This window comes from Syngnathus typhle, linkage group LG2, assembly GCF_033458585.1.
Source record: "Syngnathus typhle isolate RoL2023-S1 ecotype Sweden linkage group LG2, RoL_Styp_1.0, whole genome shotgun sequence".
NCBI classification, from domain to species: Eukaryota; Metazoa; Chordata; class Actinopteri; order Syngnathiformes; family Syngnathidae; genus Syngnathus; species Syngnathus typhle.
Window position 1 is genome coordinate 4,453,142 of NC_083739.1, and position 27,262 is coordinate 4,480,403.

The window sequence follows — 27,262 nt, forward strand, 5'->3', positions numbered from 1 at the left end:
ACTTGATAATATATTTTTTATTAATCCTCAGCCTCGTTTATCCCAGTAAACATAGAGAAAAAAAAAAATAGTGTAATGGAAAGATGACAGAGAAGTTATTTGCGCATGTTTATAATAGACATAAAAACACAGAAAAGAATGTAGATGTTGGACATCATTTATTTGGATTAGTTAGAAAACATAAATAAAAGCAAAAGTTGTTTGTGTTACACTGTACAGAGGGCAAATCACTAGCAACATACTTTGTATTTTCAGGATTTCCCAAATGTATTTGTTCATCATTGGCTCGCAGGCATAACACAGGGCGAGTCCTTCAGAACACGGATGAGAAACAGCCTTTTGATTTATTAGGATCACAATATTACAAGGAAAAATCTCCATTTCAAAATACAAAAATAATAGGTATTTTTCTCTCGCTCTTTATTTTTAAGATTTCAGTAACACACAACCAGCTCAACATCATACAATGTGATAATCAAGCTTGTGGTCGACAAGTTAGTATCAGACATGACAGCAATGGATCAGGAAAATCACTGGTCAATTCTAAATGATTCCAAAGTAACCCAACTATTTGATTTTCTGAATGTTTATTACCTCAAATGCAAAAGACAAAGTCCGGAAACACTGCAAATATGTTTCATCCTACATGAGCTGCTAAGCCAGTTGAGTGAAATGTATCCGCTTGCATATTGTTGCACAGAGCGCGTCTGTATAACATGGAAAACTCGAGTTGTCTTTCATAATTTAACCTTTGGCAGTGTGTAGTCAGCACATGAAATGCTCACAGATTATCTTGTGACAGTTGGCGGTCAAGTGCAATGATTACTTTGACGCCCCCTAGTCAGTTGAGTCATTTTAGACGGGTTCATTTAATGTGGATCAAACAAAACAATACGACTTACACACTGAAAAATGCAAAAGGCAAAATGTGCTAATGGGTTGTCATTTGTAGAGCGCTTTGGTACTCAAAGCGCTTTCTTTCCACTGTTTCCTCAACTGGCGCTTCAGTGTCTTGCTCAAGGACACTCGGACATGGTCACAATGGTCGAGAATCGAACGCCCTACCACTGAGCCATGCCCTCTAATCTGAAAGAGTTGCCGGGGCTCACTAAAACTTGGCAGTTGCTTCACTCTATGCACCACAATATTTGATATGTGGAAGGAAAAGTTTCTGCTGTGGCTGTTGGTGCCAATTTATGACAATTCACAATTTAGCAGACACTTTATGTCACCAAATGTCGGCAGTATCCAGTTTTGCCGGGAAATTTCCAGATGAAATGAAAAGCTTGTCACGCATTAGCTGCCATTTGTTGATTGTTTGACATTCCATCAGCACTTGACTGAATGTGATGAAATGCTACCCGGTAGACGGTAGATTGAAATTAGAGCTCGGACTGGCACCTGAAATGACTTGCTTGGCAAATTTATAGCGCCAAAAATATGGACATTTATTCTATTCACAAACAGATTGGCGCTGGGTTGACTGAGCCACACAGCAGAAATTCGTCATCGTTGCTTTTTTGGTAAATGTGAGCCATCCATCTTGAAACTAAGTCGCAAACTGTTAATTTATTTTTTATGGTCCGCCGAAGTAGTTTGTGCTGTAAGCCAACCCCTTTGAAAATTTCTCACTTGACGTATACAAAAATATTTGATGACCTAGACATGACAATACATACATGCTGATCAATTCCCATGATCAGGACTAATTGCACTTTTAAAATTGATAGTCCGTTCACCGCAAGCATTAACAAGTGGAAACAAAACATCTCCGGCATAGGTGCGATGGTGGACAGGTAAAAGTTTTTTCGGAGATATGTTGCAAATTCTCTGCCGCGCGATGAACGCAAACGCGCGCAGGAGAGAAACGAGAGTATCGTGTCCCCGCGGTGGTGCGTTCAATGTCGCCTTCTGTCTGCACATGCGAGAGCCGTTCATCTCACGTTCATGTCCCATTGTGCAGTTACCGTAATTTTCAGACTATAAGTCGCGTTTTTTTTTTATAGTTTGGGTGGGGGGGGGCGACTTATACTCAGGAGCGACTTATATACATATATATGTTTTTTTTTTCACTTTTTTGGGCATTTTATGGCTGGTGCGACTTATACTCCGGTGCGACTTATAGTCCGAAAATTACGGTACTAAGACTGGAATTACAGTGCGGGTCGGAGCGTTTCTGAATTTATGCCAAAATCAGATTTTTGGGCAGTGACGACATACCGGTGGGTCAACATGTTAGCAGAATACTTGTTAGCATCCTTCAACATCAAATAATCTAGAAGCCCTTTATTTGGAAGCCGAATGAGTGGAATGAGTTTCAAGTGTTTGGGGATCTTATTTCAGCGTACATATACAGTTTAAAGTGTTCATATGGACAATTTTTAATCCTTTTTTTGATTTGTGACAGGTCTCGGTCCCCGTCATCTGCGACAGTTTAAATCCAGCCTAATAGTCCAAATAGATCCATGCTACGTCCCGCTCCAACTCAATTACAGCTTTTCTGGCACCTTTTTTTTTCTTTTTTTTTTAATAATCACACCAACCTTGGTTTTATTTCAGTTCCAGAGGAGGGGTGGAGGCCGGGGTTGTCAGTGGGGTGATTCTTTTTGGCACTGGAAGGTACAGCAGCGTTCAGACAGGAGGAGCAGTTGGTTGAAGATGAGGAGGAACAAGTGCAAAATGCCCCCCCGCCAGCGACGGCGCTGTCCGCAGAGGGCGCGTCGCCAGGTGGCGCAGACGGGACCGAGGCGGCGCGGGAAGGCAGCCGAGATTGGTTTTGATGCAGCCGGACGTCGGGCGGCGTCTGGACGTGCTGACGCAGCGGGGTCTGCTGATAGCTCATCTGCTGCTGGAGGTGTGCTACTTGGGCCGTGTGCGATTGCGGCTGGGACAGGTCAGCTCCGCCAGTGTTCCGGGGAGGGGCGGTGGCGGGCAAGCCGGTAGCAGCCGAGGGCCCCTGCGGGTTCAGTGGGACCGAGGGAAACCATTCTGCTGGAGGAGCCACCTGTGCGAGAAGGAGTGCAACAACTGGCCTTATAGGTTGCTTGTGCCAAACCAAGCACACCTTCTCATATCACCATTGTGCCTCTTCACTTTCTCAATGTTTCATCCCGCCACCAGGGGGCGCATCCAGGCGACTAAAACTAAATGGGGGCACTGATTGTGTTACCTCAGGTGTCTGGGTCCAGCCTCCCAGCTCCTGCACCTGCCGAATGTGCTTGATCTGATTGAGGGACGGTTTGGGCGTGTTCTGGCCCACCGCCTCCTTTGTCCAATTGTCAAGCAACTTGTGCAATTCCAGCGTGAAGGTGCTCTTCTTGGCAGGGCTTTGATCTGAAGCATGGAGACAATCAGCTGGCTCCGACTCGCCTTTCAACACGTCAACTCCTTGTGTACTCACTGCTCTGGTGTCGTACCTCTTTTGGCAGGCAGCGAGGGCCGATGCTCTGAGCTGCGATGAGAAGGCCCTCCGCTTTGTTCCGTGCCCGAAAAGCCGCTCGACTGCTGGAGTCCTGGACGAGGAGTGAGGAAAATCAAGACACGGCGAAAACCAAGCGTAATGACGGCTGCGACGATTTGCGTACCGGCATGTGTGACTCCGTTGTTATCCATGTGAGAGTGAGGTCGGGGTCGCAGTTTGAGTTTGGCCGGCCTGGGTCGACGAGGGGAGAGGAGGGGCGGCGCTGCGGGAAGGGCGGGGCTTCGGGACAAGCAAGCGGGAAGACTTTGCCTTTGGTCTTTTTGGGAGCGAAGCTGTCTGTACAGTTCTTGCAGCTCTTGGTTCTGCTGGGCCTGAAGCGACACCACTTCTTTGATGTGCCTGAAGGTTCCAAACACAGTCTTGTAATAAGAGTCGATATTCAAAAAGAATCTAATTGATTACAGTATGAATGAATATAAAAGATCCGTCCCGACTTACTTCTCCCTCAGCTTGTGCAGTTCTCTTCTCAGATCTTCATCCTCCAACTCACTCCCGTCGTCGTCATCCTCGCTGCTATCGACGGGGGAGTGGCTATGCCCGTGCCCTCGAGAATGGTGGCCTGCGGCCGGCGTCCTTCGACTCTCATCTTTCTCGCCCTCCTTCACCCGAGATCTCCTCCTCTCCCTGAGCTGGACAGGAGACACCGGGGAGCTGTCCGTCTGGCCCGAGTCATCCCGCGTCTCGGCCTTTGTCACCGAGAAGCGGCCCACTTTTCTGTCGGCGCTGCCACGCCTTGAGGACGCCTTCCTGGGCGGTGGGGACGGAGGAACCGGGATCACCTGTTGATGAGGGAAACATCAGCCTTGTTGTCTTCCTTGTCCAAGCAAATGAAAGTCAAATCCATACATGGAATCGTCCTTTGCGCATCTGAGTCGGTGGTGCCGCCTCCTTCGCCTCTTGGAGCGACAGAGCGCCGGAGCCTCCGTCGGATAACGAGACTAGGGTGAAAAGCAAAAGGGACAACAGGGAGCAAGAGGCGCACATAGATGTAAATATGTGGACAGACGAGAGATGACATACAGACAAACATAGAACACGGACATACATTTGTGTTAAAAATCCACTCACAAAGTCACACTTTTGGAACGTACACAGTATGGGCTGCATGCACTTTTGTGAAAAGTGTATCAAAAAAATGATGCAATGTGCATGCAGGTGAGGAGTTGGTGGTTAAAAGCACAATTTCAATGCAAACAGAAAATAAAACGGATGATTTTTTTTTTTTTTAATGCTCTCCAACGCTTGTTAGGTTAGTTAGGAGAGCGCTGTGGTAGGTCTTCTATGGCAGTGATTGCAAACTCTAGTGGCCAAAAGCGGTATTGCAGGTAGTACATGAAATTGGAAATGGAAAATAATTAACATTTTTAAAAATAAAATTGGTTTATTATTGAGTTATTTTCCAGCTAAATTTGTAAATCATTTACCCATCCAAATGGTGTCAGATGTAGCGGAGATTCCCAAAATAGCAAATAAATTGCCTGTATAGGTCTAGCCTACCTTTGGTCCAAAATAAAATAATATTCAAACAAAGCAGTGGTCCCCGAGTTGCGTCTTGGTGGTCCCTTGGACAAAACCAATTGAAAACCCCTGTTCAAAATCCTAGATGTCATCAACTCTTCTTCGTGTGTGCTTCCATGTTTGTATTAGACTGCCCCTAGAGGCCAAGGCGCGCACAGCAGGAGGAGAAGCACAATATTGAATTGAAGGAAAGTGAGGAAAAAAACGTTCAATTCTCTTCAAGTCGTATTTCAAGGCACCACTGTACTTCCTTGACATCAATGACTACTTTCCTATTCGGGTTTTGGCGCCATGTTGTGGCATCTAATTGCGGTCAGAGAAAGAACAAAATAACGTAAATCGGTGAATAATGGAACGTGAGTTAGCAGGGGGTTCGCTGCAATGCAAGTCACATAATTTTCAAACATGGGGTTATTCATCTATGCAAACAACACTTTCTGAAGGTTAAGGAAATTAATTGTCTGTTAATACTAGTACTACATATTAGACTTCCATTTACAAGCACTCGCTCGCTCGCTCGCTCGCTCGCTCACTCACTCACTCACTCACTCACTCACTCACTCACTCACTCACTCACTCACTCACTCACTCACTCACTCACTCACTCACTCACTCACTCACTCACTCACTCACTCACTCACTCACTCACTCACTCACTCACTCACTCACTCACTCACTCACTCACTCACTCACTCACTCACTCACTCGAATCCCTGAAAGCACACTACCTTGCTGGACTCTGGGCTTCTTGAACAAGCTGGCGGAATGGCGCAATTTGCATGCCCAGTTTTTGAATTTGCGAGTCCAGGATTTCTTGCTAGAAACGGGATTTCTGATACTAGGACATGTCAGGTTTAGGCCAAAATATCCACCTCCTGCATTATGCTGCTGCGTTCCGTGCCCGAGGGGGATCTGCTGGCGGTGGGGGCGCAAGGCTTCTCCAGTGATGCTGTTGTCGGAATGTGGGGCCAAAGCCTGAAACAGGTGGGGGACAAATAAAAACGCTGCATGGGCCGGAAACATTTGAAAAAAGAAACACAAACAGGAAACAAAGCAAAGGACATCGCTCTGACTACATAGTGGACTTTCTCCCGCTGGGGGTGTTAACTGCAGAAGATATCAAATCCCCATTTAATTTGCATTGGAGATGGACCACACACTATTAGAGAGGAGGCCACTAATTGAGGAAATTGCAAATCCTGATTCACTCACTAGGATAGTCGGTTCTCCTGCTACAGGAGGACGCTGTGGCCCAGCGGGCGCATCCTGTTTGACAGGGAGGAAAGATGCTGGGGGGATGGAAGTGGAAGGCTCTATCAGGCCTTTCTCTGTTGACTGAAGAACTTCGGAGGAGTCTCCCTCAACTCCTGCACAGTTTTCCGGGTCAGGAGTGGTGGTGGAGCTGGAAGAGGAGGTGGTGGTGGAGGAGGACGAGGAGCGAAGAGATGAAGGAGGCGCGAAAGACGACGGCTGTGGCTCCGATGACTCATCTCCACCTGCAGACGTGGAGGCCGCCGACGTTGACGTCAGCGAGGACGCTGCCCCGCCGGCCGCCGCGCCCCCGCTGTACTCCTGGTACAACAAGTTCCTCAGCTTTTCATCCAGCGTCTTCATACGATTGTCCCCAAATTCGATTTTCGGGGGACCTTCGCTGTCCGACTCGGCCACCGAGGAAGGCTGCGCGGGGGACGGGCTGAGCGTGAGCGGCAGATAGGTGGCTTCGCCGGCTCCCAAACGAAGCGGCGGCAAAGACGCCGCCGCCGCCTCGTCCGTCAAGCTCATCTCTCCCGTCGACACCTCCGACTCGGACTGCTGGAGGGAAGACTGTTTGGGAAACGGGTGTTGTCGGGGAGGTGTGCGGGCGGTTGTGGCCGTGTCCCCTCGCTCTGGGTTTTCAATGTGGGTGGCCTGCGCCGGATGGCTACAAAGCAACTGTTGCTGCGGCATGTACGTGGTCTGCTGTGTGTTTAGATGTTGCTGGTCTGGGAGGGGCTGACTTGGAGGCAGAACTTGCTGGAGCTGACACTCTTGCAGCGTACTGGAATTATGCTCTTGGTGGACTTCCTGCGTCTGCTGCACTTGTTGACGTTGCACCTGTTGCTCAAGCTGAAGCATCTGCTCCGCGTCAGCCGCGCTGACTGTGACATCAGCCTGAACGTCGGCGGACGCGGGAAAGGAAGTCGGGTCGGCTGCCGTGGAATTGGCCGCCGCACCGAGCCGTTGGTCGGCGGAGGTTGCGCTGAAGACACCTGAAATAGTCAGAGAGGTGCTTTCAGGTGCGGCGGCGTGCCAAGTGGGTGCAATCGTGGTCGACGGCGCCGAGACAGGAGAAGACACGCTACTGGAGGACTCCAGAATCTGGAAGCTTTCGTTTTCTACAGAACAAGGAGAAACCAATAAGTTGTTTGTGGCGCAGAGAACTTGACAAAACACAAAAGCGAACGAGGCTTGAGCTCACCTTGGTCCGTTTTTTGCGGGGGGAGTGTTCTTGCTTCTCCGGTAGGAGGTGTGGTGGCAGTCCCCTGGCTCGACAGAGAGTCTCTGTGGCGAATGGTCTGGTTGATGAAGAAACGCCAGCGTCCCACCGGAGACGAGTGCGGCACCGAGTCGGCTGAGGAATCACACGCAAACGTCACGGCTTTTGCCGCATTGCGAAACTCGAAAGGACGCTTTGAAACCTACACGTAGAGCCGGCGCTGGGCGTGCTGACTTGTAAGCGCTCGGTGGACCCGGTCTAGTCGAGGAAACACGTAAAGAAGGCATCATCGGGAAGTGGATCATGGAATTGAACATGCAAATGAACGTACAAGTGAATGCCTTTGAAGTATCTCCTGTGCTTTTGCCACGATGGCTCTGAGCTCTTCGACAAACTTCTCCTTTTCCACATCCAGTACAAAGACTTCCTCCACCTGGAAACAAATTTTAAAAAATTGTCGAGTGGTGGCTTTTACCTCCAAAAGATTTTTTTTTTTACCATGTAATCCGCAATGTCCTCCGGAGCATCTCCTTCCATATCAAATTTAAAGGTCACCATTTTGTTACTATGGGTCTCCAACTGGCACTCCACCATATTGTCCCCACTGCCCGACACCTAAAGAAGCAGGAGAAACAAAAAAAAATCCCATCACGCATTCTTGGCCGTGGAAATTGTTGCTCGGGCGCGTCGTCACCTGAAGCATACTCAGCTGAAACTGATGCGGGAACTTCTCGGGTTTTAGCGAAGACGCTCTCCTCTGGCCTTTTGCTTTTTCTAATTTGCCGTTGGCCAAGAGCAAAAGAGCTTCTTCTCCGTTTGCTGGCAGACACCTGCGGGCAGCACAATTTTTTTGTTTCACGTGAGCCCAGGTAGACATCCCATGGGCAAAATTTCATTTTGCTGTGATCACTACGAGTTGTGTTGTGAGTTTGAAAACGCACGATGGTGATGATGAGCACACTGTGAGACAATCAGACGTACCCGGTTGAGGAAGGGCGTTCTGTATTTGACAGGGGCGGACAATCCTGAGAAAAACATGATTGACATCAGAAATAGAAACACAAAACGGCACAGGAAAAGAAGGCACGCAGACAAGGTCAGCAATGAAGTGTCAACATAAACACACACACACAACTAGCGCACTTTTTAGAATGGTTAAGGGTGAGGCTGTATTTTTTTTTTAATTATTATTAAACTCTCTCACTCATCCCAGAAGCAAAAATGCTATGAAATCACTTATTCCGCCGGTACCTGAGAAACGCCCAGCGGGGAAATGTCAGAGTCTTGCGGCGAGGCTTGGGGCAGTTTGGGGGCGGGGCAATTAAGCGAGTCTAGAGCAGCGGCAGCAGCGAGAAAGTCGCCTTGCCCCGGTGGCACCACCTGGGCTGCCGGAGGGAACGGCGGCTCTGGCGCAGCGGGAGCGGGATGAGGGCATGGTAGTGACGACGGGGGAGGCGAGGGGTGAGAGGGGCTCAGGACTGCGGGGAAGACGGCGCGGAGAACAAGAGGCGCTTGGGCGGGCGGCAACTGCGATGGAATGCACGTCTGGGTCGGCGCCTTCTGAGGGGAAGCCGCCTCGCCCGCCGTTCCGCTCGTGCCCAATGAATGATGGGAATGATGATCGGCCACACGTGCCGGCGGCTCGACCTCATCCCCGCAAACCTGACTGAGCTGGTGTGGAGGCGGGACGGGCTCGACCGGCAACTGGGCTTGACAAAGCGTCTGGGAGACGGGCTGAATTAGGGCGGGGTTTGCGGCACTTCCTACTGGTTGCTGCTGGGCCAGGACCACGGGAATATTGACCGCAGCGGTAACGACGCGCGAAGGGTCCAGCAGAGGATTGAGACCGGCGACCTGCTGGTAGCGCAGCACGGGCCGCTGCGTAAAATTGATCACATCGCGCGGAAACGTCGAGTAGTTGCCCGAGTGAGTGGTCAACAGGCTCGCCGGAAGGTGACTTTGGGCCGGGAGAAGCGTCTGGCTTGGAGTTTGCTGGGGCAGCTCTGGCATTTGAGGCTCACGCGGGATCTGAGCAGGAATTGTCGTCGCTGGAAGCGGGGCAGCGGTCTGGCTTTGAAGGCCCACCACTTGAACGTCAGCGTTCTGGCTGTGCGTCGGTCTGGACTGAGCCGACAATTGGTTGGTGGTGGAAGTCGTCGGTTCAGGATAAGCGCCGACAAGATTCTGGGCTTGGATGACGATTTGCGCCTGCCCTTGGGAAGTCACGAGCACAGGAACAACGCGGGAGTCTATCAGCATTTGAGCTGCTCGCGTGGTCGGCGGGCTAGTGTAATGGAGCGCAACGTGGCTCGGGTTCGGGCCGGGAACTTGCTGGCAAAGCGCCTGAGCCGGGACGGCGCCCGACGCCTCGGCCGGCGAAACGACACCGGCGAGCTGCCGAATGACCTCGGGGCCCAGCGGAAGTCTGAGCGGGACGCGGGTCGAATACGCTCCCGGCTGCATGAGCAGTGCGGCTTGTTGCCCCGGAAACTGAGCGCTGTTTAGTTGAGGGGCGCATGCCTGAAGCATTTCACATTGTTGCTGCTCGATGCAACTTTGAAGAGGAACGACGGGCTCTTCTTGTTTTTCCGTTTGCTGGGATCGAACCACGGCAGCTTGGCGCTCTTGCTGCTCCTGAAGCTGTTGCTGTCTGGCCGTTTGATGTTGCTGAGGCACCACCTCGTGTGGTTGTTGCAGAAGACCTTGTTGCTGGATTTGCTGCTGCTGGAAGACGAGCTGGAGACCCGCCGGTTCTTCTCGTTGCCTGGGCTGGGGCTGCTGAGGCACGGCTTGCTCTTGCTGGATTCTGGTCTGGGGATTTTCCATCTGTTGATTCAACTGTTGCCCTAAATGGTGATGCGAAAGCGCTTGCTGCGGCACGACTTGACGCTGCTGTTGAATAATAGCTTGTTGTCGATCCAATAAGTGCTGCTGCTGCTCCAGTTGACCTTGCTGCTGATCAAGGGGGATCAAAGTTGGATGTTGGTCCAGCCTTAAAACTTGCTGCTGTGATTGAACGACGATCCGCTCATTGACCGCTTGACAACGTTGCCCCGACGGCGCCAACGACAAAGCCGACAGTTCCGTAGCCGGGGGAAGGCTCGGCCGTACGCAGATGGGCTGCTGAGGCTCGCTTTGAAGGCTCTGTTGAAGGCCCGACGTCTGGCCGCCGAGAGCGAGCTGCGTTGGAAGGACAGCTTGCGTTGGCTGCGATGGCGGCTGCTGAATAATGTCAGCGAGCTGCGCGGCGGCGGGAGGGGCCTCGGGCCGGGGCTGCTGAGCGAGGGGAACAATAGTCACCACCAGATCACCCGGTGGCATGGATGAAGGGAGAACTTGCGGGGTAATGGGGGGGACGTAGGACTGTGAGGGGGCCAGCGGCGTTTGGGGGGCGGCGGGTTGAAATGCATCTGATGGGAATGTTTGCGACTGCGCAAGGATGATTCGTGTTGAAAGAAAGGGGGAGGGACGGAGGGGGGGGGGAGAAAGTAGTAAACATTAGGTAAGAAGAAGCTTTGCCATCACAATTAATATTTGATTTGACAGGATTTCCCACATTTTTTTTCCACAATGGAGGAAGCTCATTTGAAACACTTTTGGGGAAGCCCAATTCAAGACTTTATGAAAATCAATTCCATCATTTGAGCAGTGTGATGGTCTCGATATTCCATCTCCACTGGAGATGTTGTGGGAAACCCTGTTAGCGCACAGCGTTAGAGGATTTTCAAAATGATTTGTGCGTGGGTAAATATCCATCAAGAGAAAGAGGGAGAAGGTGGTGCGTTCAGGTACACTAGCGTAGCCTTGTCAGTTGAAGCAACTAACGATTGAATTATAAACTGAAGAAAAAAAAATTATAACCAAAAAAAATTGATAAAATAATAAAAAATAGATAATAATAATAAGAATAAAAAATTGTAAAATATAATAATAAAATACACTAGCATAGTCCTGTTTGCGTGTCAGTTGAAGCAACTAAACTGGAAAAAAACTTATAACAAAAAAAATAGATAAAATAATAAAAAATAGATAATAATAATAAAAAAATAGTAAAATATAATAATAATATTTATAAAATAAAACAATCACCACAAAGTAAACCAACTCATTACAATTAATATAAAATAATGATTTAAAAAATGAGAAAAAAAAAGTTTGAATGTCATAAATTAAAAATAAATCAAGCATAAGAATCTGTTAAAAGAAATAACTTGAATCTTGCTATTTCAATATTATTCAGACATACTGCACTCCCTTCAACATGCTTCTGTCTCAAGAAAAAGTCCCCTAAAAAAAAAAAAAGACAGTGCAGGCCTACTAAACTTATGACACAGGAGGCCAGACAACAGGCAATACGATGTGACAAGGACAACGACCGGGGAAGGACAAGCCTGACAAGAGCAGGCGCAAACAAAACCTGACAAGTAGACAAAACACAAACAAGAGACACGGGGAACCACAAAAGCAAAAACGACGCCAAAGTCCAAAAATACAGATGATGAGGCCGGCGCGGCGTGAACCCCGAATGACACTCGAGTGGCGTCTGCCGACCGACCGCGTGTACGAGCAACTCCCAACCGATGACGTTCCTTTCACCTGAAAATACAGCTGAGGTCTACTTGGCGATACCTGCTGAACCACGGCGGAGGGCCGCAGAAAGTTCTGAGCAACGGGCGGGCCGACGCTGGTCAAACTGACGCTCTGGCCAAGCGGCACGCTTGGAAGACCCTCACCCACCGGGAGCCTCGGAGGAGCGGCCAGCGCCGCAGTACACTACACAACAAACAAACGATCGCATCGTAAACAAAAAAAGCAAAATGAACACTGTATATTTGTACATGCATGTTCCTTTAAGAGGCGGGGCCTAGTGGTGAGGGGGCGGGCAATCCAAATAAAAAAAAACAGCCTTCGGAGGACGCATCTTGTGAATTTAGATACGGGCACATACGTAATCCAAGTCATCTTTCCCCATTGAAATGAATGGAAATGCGATTAATCCGGGCGTACATCGTAATAGACATAAAACGGCGTCACGTACGATTGTGGCCAAATCGCATACAGACGTGGAGATGGGTTGGGAGAGCGCAAGCGAGTCCCCCGGCTGAGAGAGTGACTGGCTCTGCCCGCTAGCACACGAGTCGCAGGTGGTTGCTGCCAGACTTTGCCCTAACAAAAAGAAGAATGAAAAAAAAATCTAGCATGCTCCAAGTGCCATCATCAAGTGCCTTGTGGTTTTGACTTTACCTGGCAGGCACAGCCTTGCCCCTTGGACAACATGCTGGTCCACTTCAGGCAGGTTGTCAGACTCCTGCCCTCCTCCTCCAGTTGCTCCGCCCCCTTGTCGTGATGGGCTGGATTGATGGGAGACGGTGGCGGACGTGAGAGCCGAGTCCCGTCTTTCTTCCCATCCCTGCTGTTGCTTCTGCTGCTGGAGCAGCTGTTGCTGCTGGAGCAGCTGTTGTTGCTGCCGTCGCTCCCGAGACTTCTTGATCAGATTGACTCGGTCCCGGATGGATTTGCCTACCACCTTGGCATCGCTCTCGTGGAAGAAGCCCGATTTGACCTGTGTGGCGAGACAGTATGAGACACATAATTACCGTATTTTCCAGACTATAAGGCGCACCGGACTATAAGGCGCACATTCAATGAATGGCCCATTTTAAAACTTTGTCCTTATATAAGGCGCAGCGGACTATAAGGCGCACCATTAATGCATCATGTCAGATTTTTAATCCAAATCAAATCATTCTCCATTTTATCTTTTTTATTTCAACTTCAGACGCAACAAATTACTTTATAATCACAAAATAATGATCCATAGTATTTTGGATTAATGATTCATAGTCTTCAGCGGGCCACTTATGATTTATTTTATGACACAATGCTTCGGGCCAGTTTAAATTTAGGAATTTGGTCCATATATAAGGCGCACTGGACTATAAGGCGCATAGTAGGCTTTTGAGAAAATGTTCGGTTTTTAAGTGCGCTTTATAGTCCGGAAAATACGGTAGTCTTGAAATAATCTGAGTTTGTTCTCTTCCATAAAGTCGGACCCTGAAGCCCTGAAAGTAAAACCGCTGCCTCCTTTTGTTGTTTTCAATCAAAGTAGCTCGTGTATGACAAGGATATCCTCCAGAAGAAACAGGAAGCAGACTCACTTTCCTTTTTTTTTTTTTGTCTGTGTTATTGGAAATTTTCATCTCATGACAGTTTGGAGCTAATCCAGCAGTCATGTGACTGAGCACGAGTTGTTTCTGTTCAGCTGCACCATGCTGACACGGCACCTTTTTACTTTGGCAAGGTGCTATTTATTGTTTTGGGATAGGAGCAGCTGAGAACCGAGCGAAGCCGCCGTCTGCTACGTCAGCGCCTGGAGAAAGTCTGGGCGGATTACGGCTATGAAATAAATCCTATGAATTAGACTCAGATGTGAAAGTTGACCAAGTGGAAGTCGGCTTTGATTGTGTTGTGGCGGCGCGTCTCACCATCTCCAGAGCCACTTCCTCAGCGCTGTCGTTCTCCAGGTCGTAGCTAAACTCGATGGCCTCGTTATCTTTGTGCTTGCCCTTCAGTTTCTTGGGCTCGTCCACCCAAATCCGTAGAGCCAAACAATCCTGGGTGCCCGTGTCTTCCTCTGCCAGCTCCACGCGGACCCCCGTGTCTTCACCGAAGAAGGCGTGGTTCGAAAGGTCTCGGATGGACAGCCTGAAAGCGTGGGAAGGTTAAAAGTGGGGTGGTGGGGGTGACCTTTCTGCGTCAGACTAAAAGAAAAGCTGCTCACCTCTGACTTTTATTCTGACGGATGCAACCTTCGATAATCTCTTTGATCTCTGGGTCGTTGACTTTCTCAAAACTGGCCGGTTTGATACCCTGCGGAAAGTCACGAAGGAAAGCGTCTTCGATGGCAAAGGGCTCGACTCGACTCCCGTCCTCGTTTGCTCGGGACTCACGCTTGTCACTTTGCGATAAATCTGGGCGGCGTTTTGGCACTCGGAGTAGGGATATTCGGAAGTGGCCATCTCCAGCATGCACATTCCAAAGGCGTAGACGTCCACGGACTCGTCGTAATGCTCCTCATACATCTCGGGAGCCATGAACTCGGGGGTTCCTGTTGGAGCGCAAATCCCACAAGGGCACATTCATGAACCCAAACGTGTGCTGATGAAGCAAACGTGCAAAAATTGCTTTCAAAATGAAAGAAGAAGCCTACCTATGACGCTTTTGGCAAAAGAAGTCCTCATGAGGGTTGCGAGTCCCAGGTCGCCTATTTTGACCGAACCGGTGGGGCCCGTGATGAAGATGTTGTCACATTTGAGATCCCTGTGCACGATGGGAGGGGTCCTGGTGTGCAGGAAATGAAGGCCCTTCAGGATTTGCCGGCACCAGCTCCGCAGCACCTTGGGCTTCATCACCTTGAAACGCTTCAGGTACCTGCACAAGGAGATAAACGTTGATGGATGGGTTTGGGTGGATGGATGGATGGATGGATGGCCGCACTCACGTTTTAAGCGTCCCCGAGGTCATGAGCTCGGTGACGAGGACGATGCACTTCTTTCCACGGAGCGCCGACTCCCACGAGTCGTAGAAGCGCACAATGTTGGGATGCTGGAGCCCCTTCAACATTTCCGCCTCTTCCTTGAAGCGCTGCTGCTCGGCCTTGGTCAGCTTGCGGTCCTGAGAGGAGAGCAACAAACGAGGTGATGGCGTAACGTTTCGGGAAAAGACGGAAGGAAACGGCGTCCGACAATTCAACACATGTTCAAATTGCAATGAAGATTTAAAAAGTCTACACAGCTCATGTTTGAATAGCAGGTTTTGGCGATATACAAAAATGAGATCAACTTTTCATACCATAAATGTGACCTATAATTGGAACAAAAAAATTGGGCAGGACAAGTGAAATAAAAATTGATATGATGTTGTCATGTTATAAAATAACTTGAATTGATTGCAAATTAATCAATCGCACCCTGGACTTGTCGCCAGCCGAAGTTCTCCATTTCAGCTTGGTGTTCTCTGTAATCAGTGACAAAGCTTTTTTTTAATTTTTTTTTTTTTTATAAATAGGCCCTTTTCAATGTCATACTGTGTTTTATTTTATATTTATTTTATTTATTTACTTATTTTGGTGGTGTACACAAAAGTTTTTTTTTTTTTTTTTTTAAATAGGCCCTTTTCAATATTATACTGTGTTTTATTTTATATTTATTTGATTTATTTACTTATTTTGGGGGGTACACAAAAGTAAAAAAATAATCATTTAATATTTACACTCACTGACTACAATGAAATCATAAACTAGTCAACCTCCAAAAATAAATCTCGCATAACTTTTATTGCTCCCGACGGCACACGTTTGCTGCTCTCGAAATCTTTCCCAAGAAGTGAGCGATGGCCATGCGCTGATATGGGAGGCCTCTAGATGCCAGCAGCGTTGCACCTGAAGCTTGGAGCTGCGCACGCCGGCATGGCTGACGTGAGAGGACGTGGCAGCCATCAAAGTCACTTGGCAAAATTTTGGTGCTCAAATGTCTTTCCTGGGAAGGCAACCCATTCAGCCTAGCAACCCCCCCCACCCCCGTTTTTTTGTCCCTTCATATATCAAATGCAAGTCAGGGAACAGTATTCATGACCATGAGCAGGCACTCATGAATCTTTTAACACAAAAGCATCAAACAGTGCTGTCAAAGCATTTGAAAGGTTGCAGGAAATCCCAAGCAACACCTGCACACGTGCTGCACTATTTTTAGATGCCTCACCAGCAACTATTGTCGACTTTTTCACGAGTACAAAACGAAAAGAATCCAAAGAATTTCAGCTCCTTCCTCTCGTCCTTTGTGTTTGTGTCGTCTCGTGATAATGACGAATATTTTCTTACTCTCGTCTTGAAGAAAATCTAATACGGAAGAGGAAGATGGACAGCGGGCCGCGCTAAAAATAGACATCATGGTAATGGACCCCTTTAAAGACGTCATCGGAATAGACCCCTTCAAAGTTTGTAAACAATGTGACATCATTTATGGGGCGTGGCTTGAGTGGTCAACCAAGGATGGAGCAGGCGTGGGCCATTATTCATTTGAGTATCTCATGATGTTTTCGATACTCTCATTTTCAGTCCAACCCTTTTGCCTATTTTTTTGCTTTTACCGTTTTGACAGCTTTTTTTTACTTCTGTTGCATTGCCTCCCGTGACATCACCAAAGGCTCTTCACACGAGCCAATCGATTCTGTCGTATCTTTCGTTTTGTATTTATATGTTGGGAGTCTATGGGCACATTTCTTCCTTGCACGGGATGTCCTTTTGCGGCAGTGGTGCCACATACCCCCTCTCCTCTCCTCTAAGTAGCATCAACAGAAAGCTGGGCTGCTCTTTGTCAAACTATTTTGGCTAAGAATAAGTCCCGGCTCATCGTCACTCTCAGCAACACGCTTGTGTAAACATGGCTGACTGCGTTCAAATACATCAAGACTGCCCCAGAGATCACGTTTTAATGATTTTGCCAACACGCCTGTTGCATGATGGCGGCTGTCAGGGGCTCAACGAGAGCGTTGGATTGCCACCTCAGCATCTATTGCGTCGCTCTTGCCGGAGCCATCTTTGAGTCAGCGCGGTTCACACAAAGTTCAATTCTGGCTCGACAGAAAACCTCCCGCACGCATATTCGACCGTGCTGCTCTCGAATGAAATCCATTATTATAGTTTGGAAGGGGCTTTCTCTGTAATGGACGACCTTTAAATTTTGGACAGGTGAGGTCAGAGGTCGGCGCCTGCACGCTTGACATTTCGATCACATGTCGGAGTTGACTTGTATCTTCCATGTTTACATTGATGGAGAATTGGTAACCTGATCAGAAAAACAAGGTCAGCTCACACAAGCGGAGCTTTATTGGCTTCTTATGACACCGCTCCAATTATGGCGCATTTGATGCAAGTAAGCATCCGGCGTTGGGCCTTCGGAGGTGGCGGGTGCTCGGGATTAGATTACTGTAAGCCACAACGGCTCTGGGTAACAAGATAGATAGGCTGGAAAAGGGCTGGCCCACATGTCAGATTAGAACGGCAGGCCACTAGGCCAAGTTCAACGACAAAGTGAGTTGGAATGGCAACCTTGAGCGTACGGAGTCTGTTCAACCGACCTGTCGCTAAATCGTGAGGCTTTGCTTTTCTTTTTTTTTTTCCCAAAACAATTGATTCGCAGTGTCAGACCAACATAATCAGCTCTTAGTTGCCGGTTCCCGTTGAGTGCTGTTCAGTTACAGCAGGAGTGGATCATTGAGTAGCGGCGGAATGGCCCGTGCCCGAGGCTCGGATTGTTGGGTTCAGCTCCAGTGGCTTTGCGTTTGATTTCTAAATGCAGACGCTCGTCAATAGCGTGACCGGATGACCTCGGCTGGCTGATCAGGAGCAAACGTTGTCCACGTCCTGCATGGCTGGGAATCTCTCCCTGCTTCTTCGTCGTGAAATGAGTTTTTCAAAAAGCCCAAACACTTTATCTTGTAAACAAGAGGCCTTTTGAGAAGCTTCTTGTGGAAGCATTGTTTTTTGGAGAGCACGAGGTTGCAGATTACGCCATGACAAAACTAATCCGCGTACTTAAAGGCCTTAAAGGGAGCGAGTGTACCGTTTGAGCTATGTTGAGCTGCTCCGTTCTGGGACAACTGGGTTGAACCAGTCTGCTTTCTGCTGCTGCTGGCGCTGGCACTGGCATGCTGTCTGTGCAGGGTTTTTGTTACAGTCTGACAGGTCGCCCGCCCGCCCGCTCTAATGGATCCCCCCCCCCCACCCCCGCAATGGCACGCTCACTCACACAGACACAAATTATGGATCGCAATGTTGGGGGGGGGTCACAAGGTAGACAGCGAGCCGAGCATACGTTTTGGTGAAAAATAAGTTTGGACGTTATCATCATGAGCCGGCAGCCCACCTCAGCATCAATTGGTTGACTGTAAACTAAATAAACCCATTTTTACTTTTGTCAGACTAGACCTCTACTCTTCCCTGCCTGTGGAATTCCACAAAAAGTAACACCGCAAGAGCAACGGCGTCGGCAGCGTGAGTTTTCATTTCCAGCTTCTTCACGCTGGGCTTGGACAACTAATCCCCCCCGGCTTCCCCGTCTTTGTGGACAGAGGAAGATAAGCGAGGTGCTCCCACCACAAACAAAAAAAACATCCACTTGCGAACGATCTTCTTCAGGCATTATGTCTTAATCCTTTGTTTGTTGTTACCGTCGCTCGCTGTGAGTCGATTATAAATCGGATGTGATCAATGTGACTCGCGTAAGCGCTTCTTCAAATACAGTGATCCCTCGCTACTTTGCGTTTTGTTTATCGCGGCTTCGCTACATCGCGGATTTTTTTTTCCAAATTACAAAACAATTTAAAAGTCAAAATAAAACTTCTAAATTCAGGAAACATGTGTCTAACCTTTAGGACAATGTAGTATTGCTCCAAATGTTCGTTTACATTCCTTTAGAAGTCACGTGTTAGCACGATTGCGAATTAGCATCTTTCCGCTAACTCGTTAGCCTGCCCAGTACTACTTGTTGGTGACCGTACTTTGCGGATTTTCGCGGGTGGTTTTTGGAACCAATTATCCGCGATAAACGAGGGATTACTGTTTGCTAATCAGGAGTAAGGTCAGGTGACAAGTGTTTTCGGCAATGGCGCCGGACCAGACGGTACCGAGCCTGGCTGCGGAGCGCCCATGTCCGCTTTGAGTTTCATCTCTGCATGTGGTCACTTGGTATTAGCCGGGCAGCTGCTTTCTTGGAGGGATGCTGTGCTAATCCTCTATTTGGTTCATCACGCTCACACTCCGTCTAGCGGCTTTTTTTCCCCCCACGTGCCTCTCGTTTTTCTCTGTGTGTTTTCCCTTTCCATGTTGTGCCGGTTTTTGTTGGCAAAGTGTGCCTTGGCAAAGGCTATGTGAGCGTGAGAAGCTAGCGTAGCACTTCCCTCACTGCTCGTCCTTGTCAAATGGCACCAACAATCAGAAATCCATTAACGGTAGCAACACGGTGTCTGCTTGTCGACCCGGCTAAAGACCGAAGCGACCTGAAGCCAAACACACAAAGCCGGCAGTCAAACGAGCGGCCGTGCAACAATACAGCTTTCTATTCTCCTCCGCAAGAATGTCTCCCACCGCTCACGTCGAGTCCACGTTACAATGTTCTCCGGAACGCCTCGGCTTTCATTTCCATTTCCTCCTTCGTGACAACAAAGACGTCGCGTGCTCAATGTGCTCCACACGATACGTTCAACAATGGGCCTTCTGTAACAACCATGAACGACTTCGAAAAGACCCTTGAGGAACAGCGCAACTTGTAAAAGCTTCAGCTGGAACTAAATATTCGACTAATTAACTAATTCGGAACAGAAGCAAAATCACAATACCTGAAGCTCACACCAAGCCACCTCCACCCAGGTCTCGGTGTCCAAGCCTTTGTAGACGGTCTTGAAAGCTCCTCTGCCTAGTTCAATGTCAAATTTGAGGAACCTGCCTCCGGGAGATGTGGCCACGGCTTTCATCTCGGCCTCCTCCTCCTGCTCGCGTTCCCTCTCTTTGCCCTTTTGGCTGGGCGAAGAAGGAGGGCCGCCTTTGCCGGGTTCCTGCTCACCGGGGCGGGACGGATCCTGGCGCAGGGCGATGCAGGACACGGCTCCTTGCTGCTGGACGCCGCTGAAGACGGGGTCGAAGGAGTGCAGGTCCAGGTTGGGCACGCTGCGAGGAGCTTCCGGGAGACCCGCTTGCTCGTCCTCCTCGCAAATCTCCACGCTCTTCCTGAAGAAGCGCTTCTCCCTCCTCTGACCTTTCTGCCCTGTGTCAACTGGCAAGGTGGGCGTGGAGGAGGACATTTCGGGTGTGACCGAGGCCACCGCGCCCTCCTGACCAGCTCCTTCATGCTCTTCTGCCATCCTTCTCCACCCCTGAGACGGGAGGACGGCCGCGGGGCTGCTGCCGGGTGTGTCCCTCCGCGTGCCCTCAAGGTCCTCCTCCCTGTGTCCATCAGGTTTCTCCGTCGAGTCCTCTGTGCCTGTGGGCTCTCCTGGATCGGTAGCCATGGAGACTTCCTTTGCAGCGTTTCTCCTCGGCCTGTCTCTTGCTGGGCTTTTTTTTTCCTGTGCTCAAACTCGTGACCTTTTGGTTCCTCTCTGTTTTGACATTTCTTCAAGGAGCGTGGTTTATGTCCTCTGCGGCATTCTCAGCCACCAATCAGTGCTTCTCAAGCGGCGGACTTTCACAAGCCCGCCGGAAGGAAGGAAGGAATGGAATCTCGGAGCCAACGTCGTCAACGAAAGCCTGCGAGAAAGACAAAACAGAAGCTGCTGAGAAGGACCGAATGTTCTCACGTGCTTGCCGTACTTTTGAAAGCGATACGAGCGAGGCTCGCTTCAATTTCACTTGATCATTACCTTCGATTGAACGGCTTAAACTAAACGGTAGAGTGAGCTTCTATTTTTTTTCCAACTTCTGTATAATCTTTACCGAATTGAAAATCTGAAAACGATAAACGATAGTCGCACGGCCTCAATTTTAATTGGCTTCATTATGGCCGGCCGCAGCGGGACCGAGTACAAACGACAAGCGAAGCTTATTTAAGGCCAGCATACTGGAAGACCACGCCGAGGAAGACGTCAAAAACAAACTGAAACGGGAGGAGAGTCGAGAAAGGAAAGTGATTGATCGGCCAAGGCGATGCTGATGCAATTTTAAAATCTACCAAATGTATTATCTGTGAAGGTCGACTTCAGGTGCTCCATACAAAACTGGCTTGTGCTTAGTAAAGCCGATCCTGGTCATGAAATATGGATGATCAACTATGGTGTGAATATTTCATGCGCAACGGGACTGACAAAGCAGAGTGAAAGGTATAACGCTGGTGTGATTATATGGAGCGTCCGAATTGCCTCTGAAAGCTTCAGATGGAAATAAATATTAAGGACTTACGGCGCCGTTGTCGAGTTCATCTCGTGGATGCCATTTTTAGGACTTATTATCGAATAACATGAAGCGACAAAAATGCACAAGCAACCAGTGTCATCATTTTCTGTTAAAAACAACAATCAGGTCTTTAAACTTGGAAAGGAGGAGGACAGCTAGCTTCAGCGACCGAGGATCCGCCGCTGTAAGGGAGTCTTGTCTCAGGTTGCGGCACTTCTAAGTTCTGCAACGCAATCCGCGAGGAATTTTAGCATGAGCCCCTCTCGATTTGCAGACGGGCAAAGTCGAGAGCATTTCGTAGAATTAAAGACCAAAGCGTCATTCACGCGTGTCGCGACTTGCTGTCAGTCAAATTGCCAATACGCTCGGCTTGGAGACTTCCCGCTATACCGCATTCCGACATCTTGGAGAAAACTAGAATGAGCTTGAAACAGCTGGCAAAAAATAACATAGACCGTGAAGACTTTTGTCAAACAATTGCATGACTGCTGCAAGGGAAATCCAGAATTTCATTTCTTTGTGTACAATTCGTCGGGTCTTTAGCGTACTTATCCACCAAGTGGGAAAATGCACAACGGGATTGATCTTTTGTGAGCTGGCCGTCTGCCTATATGCGCAAAGCCTTTTGATTCATGCCAAATGATGACATAAGGTTCATTTGCATAATAGCGTCAGCCACGACGAGCACGGGGGACCTGTTGAAGCATTGGCTAATTTCAGCGAGGTGACAAAGAAAAAAAAAAACTGATTTCAAATTGGTAGCTTCCTTTGTGTACAGTGATCCCTCGCTACTTCACGTTTCGTTTATCGCGGCTTCACTACATCGCAGATTTTTTCTCCCCCAAATAAAACCCATTTAAAAGTCAAAATAAATCTTCTAAATTGAGGATACATGTCTCTAACTTTTAGGACAATGTAGTATTGCTCCAAATGTTCGTTTACATTCCTTTAGAAGTCCGTTTTCGCGTGTTAGCACGATCGCCAATTAGCATCTTTCCGCTAACTCGTTAGCCTGCCCAGTACTTCTTGTTGGTGACCGTACTTCGCGGATTTTCGCGGGTGGTTTTTGGAACCAATTATCCGCGATAAACGAGGGATTACTGTATTCTGACCAAAATGTCCCCTCTGTATTCAATGTTTGCAAAATGTCAGAGATGGTTAATAAAGACACCTGGCAGCAAGAAATGCTAACACTCATTTATCTCATCATACAATAACAAAATAAAAACCTAACTAAGGTTGAAAGAGGAAATTGGAAATGAAAATTGTGTAAGACGCAATGCGAAGGCGCTGACGGACGATGTGGGAACGATTCCGGTTGAACAACAAATGATGAGAGAGGCAAATTGCCTTGGAGGCAGGAGCTTATTTGTCTATGTCCCCGGGGGAAGGAGGTGCCGTGAAATACACATTCCGGACCGACAGAGTTATCACAGCGCACAAACCAGTTCAACGCATCACTGCCTCGCAGTCACACACACACAGACACACATATGCGCGTGCGCACAGTCGCCAGTCTATACACAGATCGTAAACACACAGGCAAGCTAAAGCAAACATTGCACTTCCCTTTCCTCTACGTGAGCATCTAAATTAAAATTTTAATTTGAATTTGTTTGAAATTGCCCCACCTAAAATGGTTCTCAACAATAAAATACAGTTTATACATTCAAGAATTCGAAACTGCTAATTGCTCCTCAACAAGTGGCAAGTCTGCTTTTCAAAGAAAAACAACAAAAAAAATGATTTTAAGCCCGGGGTTTGATGACAAAATTCTGTTTTGACAGCAGAATGTTTTCAGTTTCCATTATTCAGGACGTCACATCACGTCACACCAAAGCTACGTCACGATCCTTGTGTGTTCGCTGACGCTAATGCTGCATTCAAGGAAAGTGGGAAGTCAGAATTTTACGACTTCCAACTAGGCAAAGTGCACCTGAACCCCCCTTTGACCAGAGAGTTGCAAAGTTAGGAGAGAAGAAAAACACACCAACGGACTACAGAGTGATGTCATTCAACAATGGCGACCGTCTGTCAATGGAAAAACCCTAATTTGAGGTCGGAATTGGGAAAGTCGCAGTGTGATAAACCTAAAACCTCCCACCTTCCTCGAAGGCAGCATAAGCAAAGGTTGCAAATGTAGGCACATTCGGTACTTCTAGATGTTAAAAAAAAAAGACTGGAAATACTGATTTAACTCCTTTGTTTAAGTAAAAGTACAAAATGAGACTCCAGATGTGAAATGTACTAAAGTCTGAGATTAAAAATAGATTTTCATTCTTTACTGGGTAAGGTGTCAACTGCTACGTTAGCTTCTTACATTAACCACCGGTTAGTTAGCATTAGCTCGTCAGGTGATCAAAAGGTAGAATACTTCATCAGTGTGTTAACATTTTATATTTCACACTTCTTTTTTTTTTTTTTAAACATGTATCCTCCTTTGTCAATGAAGAGATTTCTTGTTATTCTAAACTGGTCATAAAATTCAACTGATCGACATCGGGGTGGTCAAACTTTAGTGGTCAAGGTCACCCTTTGATTTTTAAAATGGACAGGAGGGGAATTCATAAATCATCCTAAAAATAGTTACATGAATATGTCAAATAAATAGTTTTTTATTCTTAATTTGGGCGTATTATAATCAATGCTACAGTGTTATACCAATTGCACGTTTGCACATTTGATTCCTGAATCCAAACTGTTGCAGGAAAAGCGAGGGAGCAGACAAAAGAGGAGCCAGGGGACTGTTTGGGTGTGCGGTGGGGGGGCAAGCCGGGTAGAGCGGGGTGGCACTGGATAAAAAGTGGCCAGAGGGTCAGGAAGAGGATTGTCATTGGACAGCAGAGTTGGAAACTGGGGAAATGGAGGGAGAGAAGGGGGGGGGGGGGCAAGGGGCTTTCGGAGAGGGGTGGGAAAAATGCATGTGTGAATAAGAACAAGAGAGAGATCAAGAGGGGGAGGGGGCACAGACAAAAGAGGGCTGGAAGGATTTGCTCTGATCAAATATGTGCTCCAGTTGAACGAAAGCCGCAACTCTTGCCCAATGTCCGCGTCCACCGAGCTGGAGACGCGTGCTGACCACAGCAGAGGAGCAGGCCAGGTGACCCCAAAAATTCAATCAATTACACATATAACAAAATGCCAATGTCCATTTCATTCACAACTTCGACTGATAGGTGTGTTTTTAACTTTTGATTCTCAAAAGTGACCAGTCATAAAATGGCAGGTTTACGTGATCTGAAAAATGGAGAGCAAAATAAATCATTTCAAAACTTTGACTCCAGGTTTAAAGTGCCTCTCCTTTAAAAGGAAAAAATTCAAGCCTTCTCGCCGGCTATTCCTGGATATCTCTCTAAAACTGATGAAAAAAGACAAGAGGAAAATGGCTCGGGGAGGTTGCCAAAAAGTCGACAGCAACGCTGAAGGATCTGCAGGAATTTCTAGCTGTCTAACTAGGGTTAAATATGTTTGTGAAATTGCTGCCATTATCGCAATTCCATAATTATGTTTGCCAGGACTGAGCGATGGTAAGTAAAAGCTATCGACAGAGTCGTGATCGAAAAAAAAAAAAAAGAGTCCGGATGAGTAACTAATGCGAGCTAATGCAACGACATTTCACAGCATTATTAATGCAGCACTTGAACGTATCCGGCCGGCACACTCAGCATTATTCCCACAGATCCAGGCTCGCTGAAGCCTCACGAGACCTACGTTGACCCGGTGCGAAGAAAAGACCGCTCCTCAAGTCCAAATGGACAAAATAAAACAAGTCAAGGACCGGGAGTGGCAATCTTGCCAGCTCAGCGCCCACATGAGCGACTTGAGCACACGTGCAAATGCAACAAGTTGACGTCTCTCGAAAACATCCAAGTAGCCTGCAGAACATTCAAATACGCACGCGGATTGTTCTTCTTGCAAAGCCAAGGCTGGCAACACAAGGACTTTTGTGTAATCCAGGTCAGGCATGGGCGAGTTTGGTGTAGGTAGAACACACTGCCGGCCGACACAAACAACTAGCTATGTGTTATCTAATCCCGCCTTTTGTTCCTTCACCGCCTTCGCCCGGCAGAATCATCCTGTGACAAAATCCAGGTGAGAAAGCCAGAACATCTCTTTAATGAGATGGTTGAATCCAAATTACATGCTATTTATGTGGCAAGCGGTTCTTTTTTTTCTACGCCTGTTAAAGGCCGGCTGCAACTTTATGGATGACTGAGCCGGTGAAGATCAGAGTTGACTGGAGTGGCTCGGCAGCTGTCGGCCTTTTTTAGTCAAGGGAGCGCCCGCTCGCCCGTGCCGTTGAAACCAGATGCGATACTCGCACATCGATATTGGAGGAAACAGAAGGGGAAAAACAAGCACGTACGTATCTTGGGAACATCCCTTTAAGACAAACACAATGAAAGCACGATATTTATAGGCTGCAGCATGTACAACACGGGTCACCAACATGGTCCCTCCAGGGACCAGGTCACCCCTAATGACCATGTGAGTCACCCTCTGGCCTGTTCTATGAATAACTCACCACTGGCGGGACATTGTGATTTCCGAGGAATACATTAATGTTACCTTCTTAGCTCATTTGAAAATGTAAACACATGCAGAGATTTAGGTTTTTTTTTTTATATATTGATTTTTTTCCTACCTTGATAATATTTTATTCGTGATCAGTTTCTTCGTTAGATTGTTTTTTTTTTATCCTTTTGCATTAATCGTATCAAAGTAGCTTCTTTTGCAAAAGGTTGATGACCCCTGATGTCCACCATGATGCCTGTTATGCTGCTGCTGCTGCTGCTGCTGGGTGACCTGTGTGATTTCCCAGGCCAGGCTCAAGTCAGCATGAAATCAACCCAGACATACAATAAAATATTATATATGATGCTATTTTACATGCAGGAGCCGCTTGATTTTACAACAACACACTCGTAAATCAATAAGCTCAATACAAATACTGTGAGACATGGTCATGTGACTCAATTGAAGGGGGGCAACATTCCGACATCATTTTAACAACACAATTCAATGAATAAACTTCACTCACCCGTTTGCAACATCGTATCTGTCAGCTCCTGTGATGGATTTCTTCCAAGAAAAAATAAATAAAAAATAGGACGCCAAGTCAATTCAGCACAAATAAACGCTAACGTTGTTGCTTGCAATTTACACTAAAAATAATATTGGGAAAATTACGTTTAAAAAAAGCGATGTAAATTAAAAAATAAAGTCCGGCTGTTGTCTATTTGGACTGCGAAGGCTTGAAAATGCCCCAGAAAAGCCGCCGAGGTGTCTGTGGAGCTCCGCCGCCGGTGACGTAGGACGCTCCGGCTCTCCTCCGCAGGTACTCCGGTTGTCTCCCGCCGGTGCTCGGCTTCTTCCCGCGCCTCACGCGATGCCCCTCGCCGCCGCCGTCGCCGCCTGACGACTGTCCCCGTCCACTGCTCGCGAGCGGCCATTCACTACTTGGCTAGCAGGCCAAACCAGAATATTTGTCACTTGACTGCATGGCATATTCTTCTTAGTGACAGTCACCGTCCCACAAGTCCACTGCGGCGGGCCTGGACGTGGCGGATTCTCAAGTGAGCGCTTCTGTTTGCCCGTGTACACTTGCCACTGGGTTCATCATCATCTTCCTCATCATCACTACCATCATCTTCATCAGCCAAGCGCCACACGTTTGTGACCAATCATCGGTCGTGTTGCGTCCACGTGATCACCTTTTCAGTCCGTTTTTTTTTTCAAGCCTGCACAGTACTCGTAACAGATATTTTAATTCAAGCGCAAGGCCAAATCGCAGAAAATGACCGCTAAAATATACCCAAAATTTATTTTATGCGAGCACAGA

At 47.9% G+C, this 27,262-nt stretch overlaps 1 protein-coding gene across 9 annotated transcripts; it reads right to left on the reverse strand.

The window, feature by feature from the left end:
• Positions 1–141: 141 nt before the first annotated feature.
• On the reverse strand, positions 142–27,077 carry si:dkey-151g10.3 (serine/threonine-protein kinase WNK3). Of its 9 annotated transcripts, XM_061298827.1 has the most exons (26): positions 26,462–27,077; positions 26,066–26,226; positions 19,872–20,778; positions 14,977–15,149; positions 14,686–14,906; positions 14,426–14,583; positions 14,257–14,345; positions 13,961–14,180; positions 12,720–13,038; positions 12,514–12,641; positions 12,072–12,248; positions 8,727–10,904; positions 8,457–8,500; positions 8,170–8,305; positions 7,974–8,090; positions 7,807–7,908; positions 7,682–7,733; positions 7,458–7,610; positions 6,212–7,374; positions 5,728–5,974; positions 4,328–4,419; positions 3,920–4,260; positions 3,585–3,820; positions 3,417–3,512; positions 3,170–3,333; positions 142–3,004 (listed from the first exon to the last, which is right to left on the reverse strand). In XM_061298827.1, the coding sequence occupies exons 3-26, from the start codon at positions 20,538–20,540 to the stop codon at positions 2,534–2,536; spliced, it is 7,746 nt and encodes a 2,581-aa protein (XP_061154811.1). In that variant the 5' UTR covers positions 20,541–20,778; positions 26,066–26,226; positions 26,462–27,077; the 3' UTR covers positions 142–2,533. The 9 variants fall into 9 exon arrangements, 8 of the variants coding, with proteins under 8 accessions (XP_061154811.1, XP_061154819.1, XP_061154829.1 ...); XM_061298835.1 differs by lacking the exon at positions 26,066–26,226 and having other exon boundaries at positions 12,105–12,248; XM_061298845.1 differs by lacking the exon at positions 26,066–26,226 and having other exon boundaries at positions 5,872–5,974.
• Between the last annotated feature and the right edge of the window lie 185 nt (positions 27,078–27,262).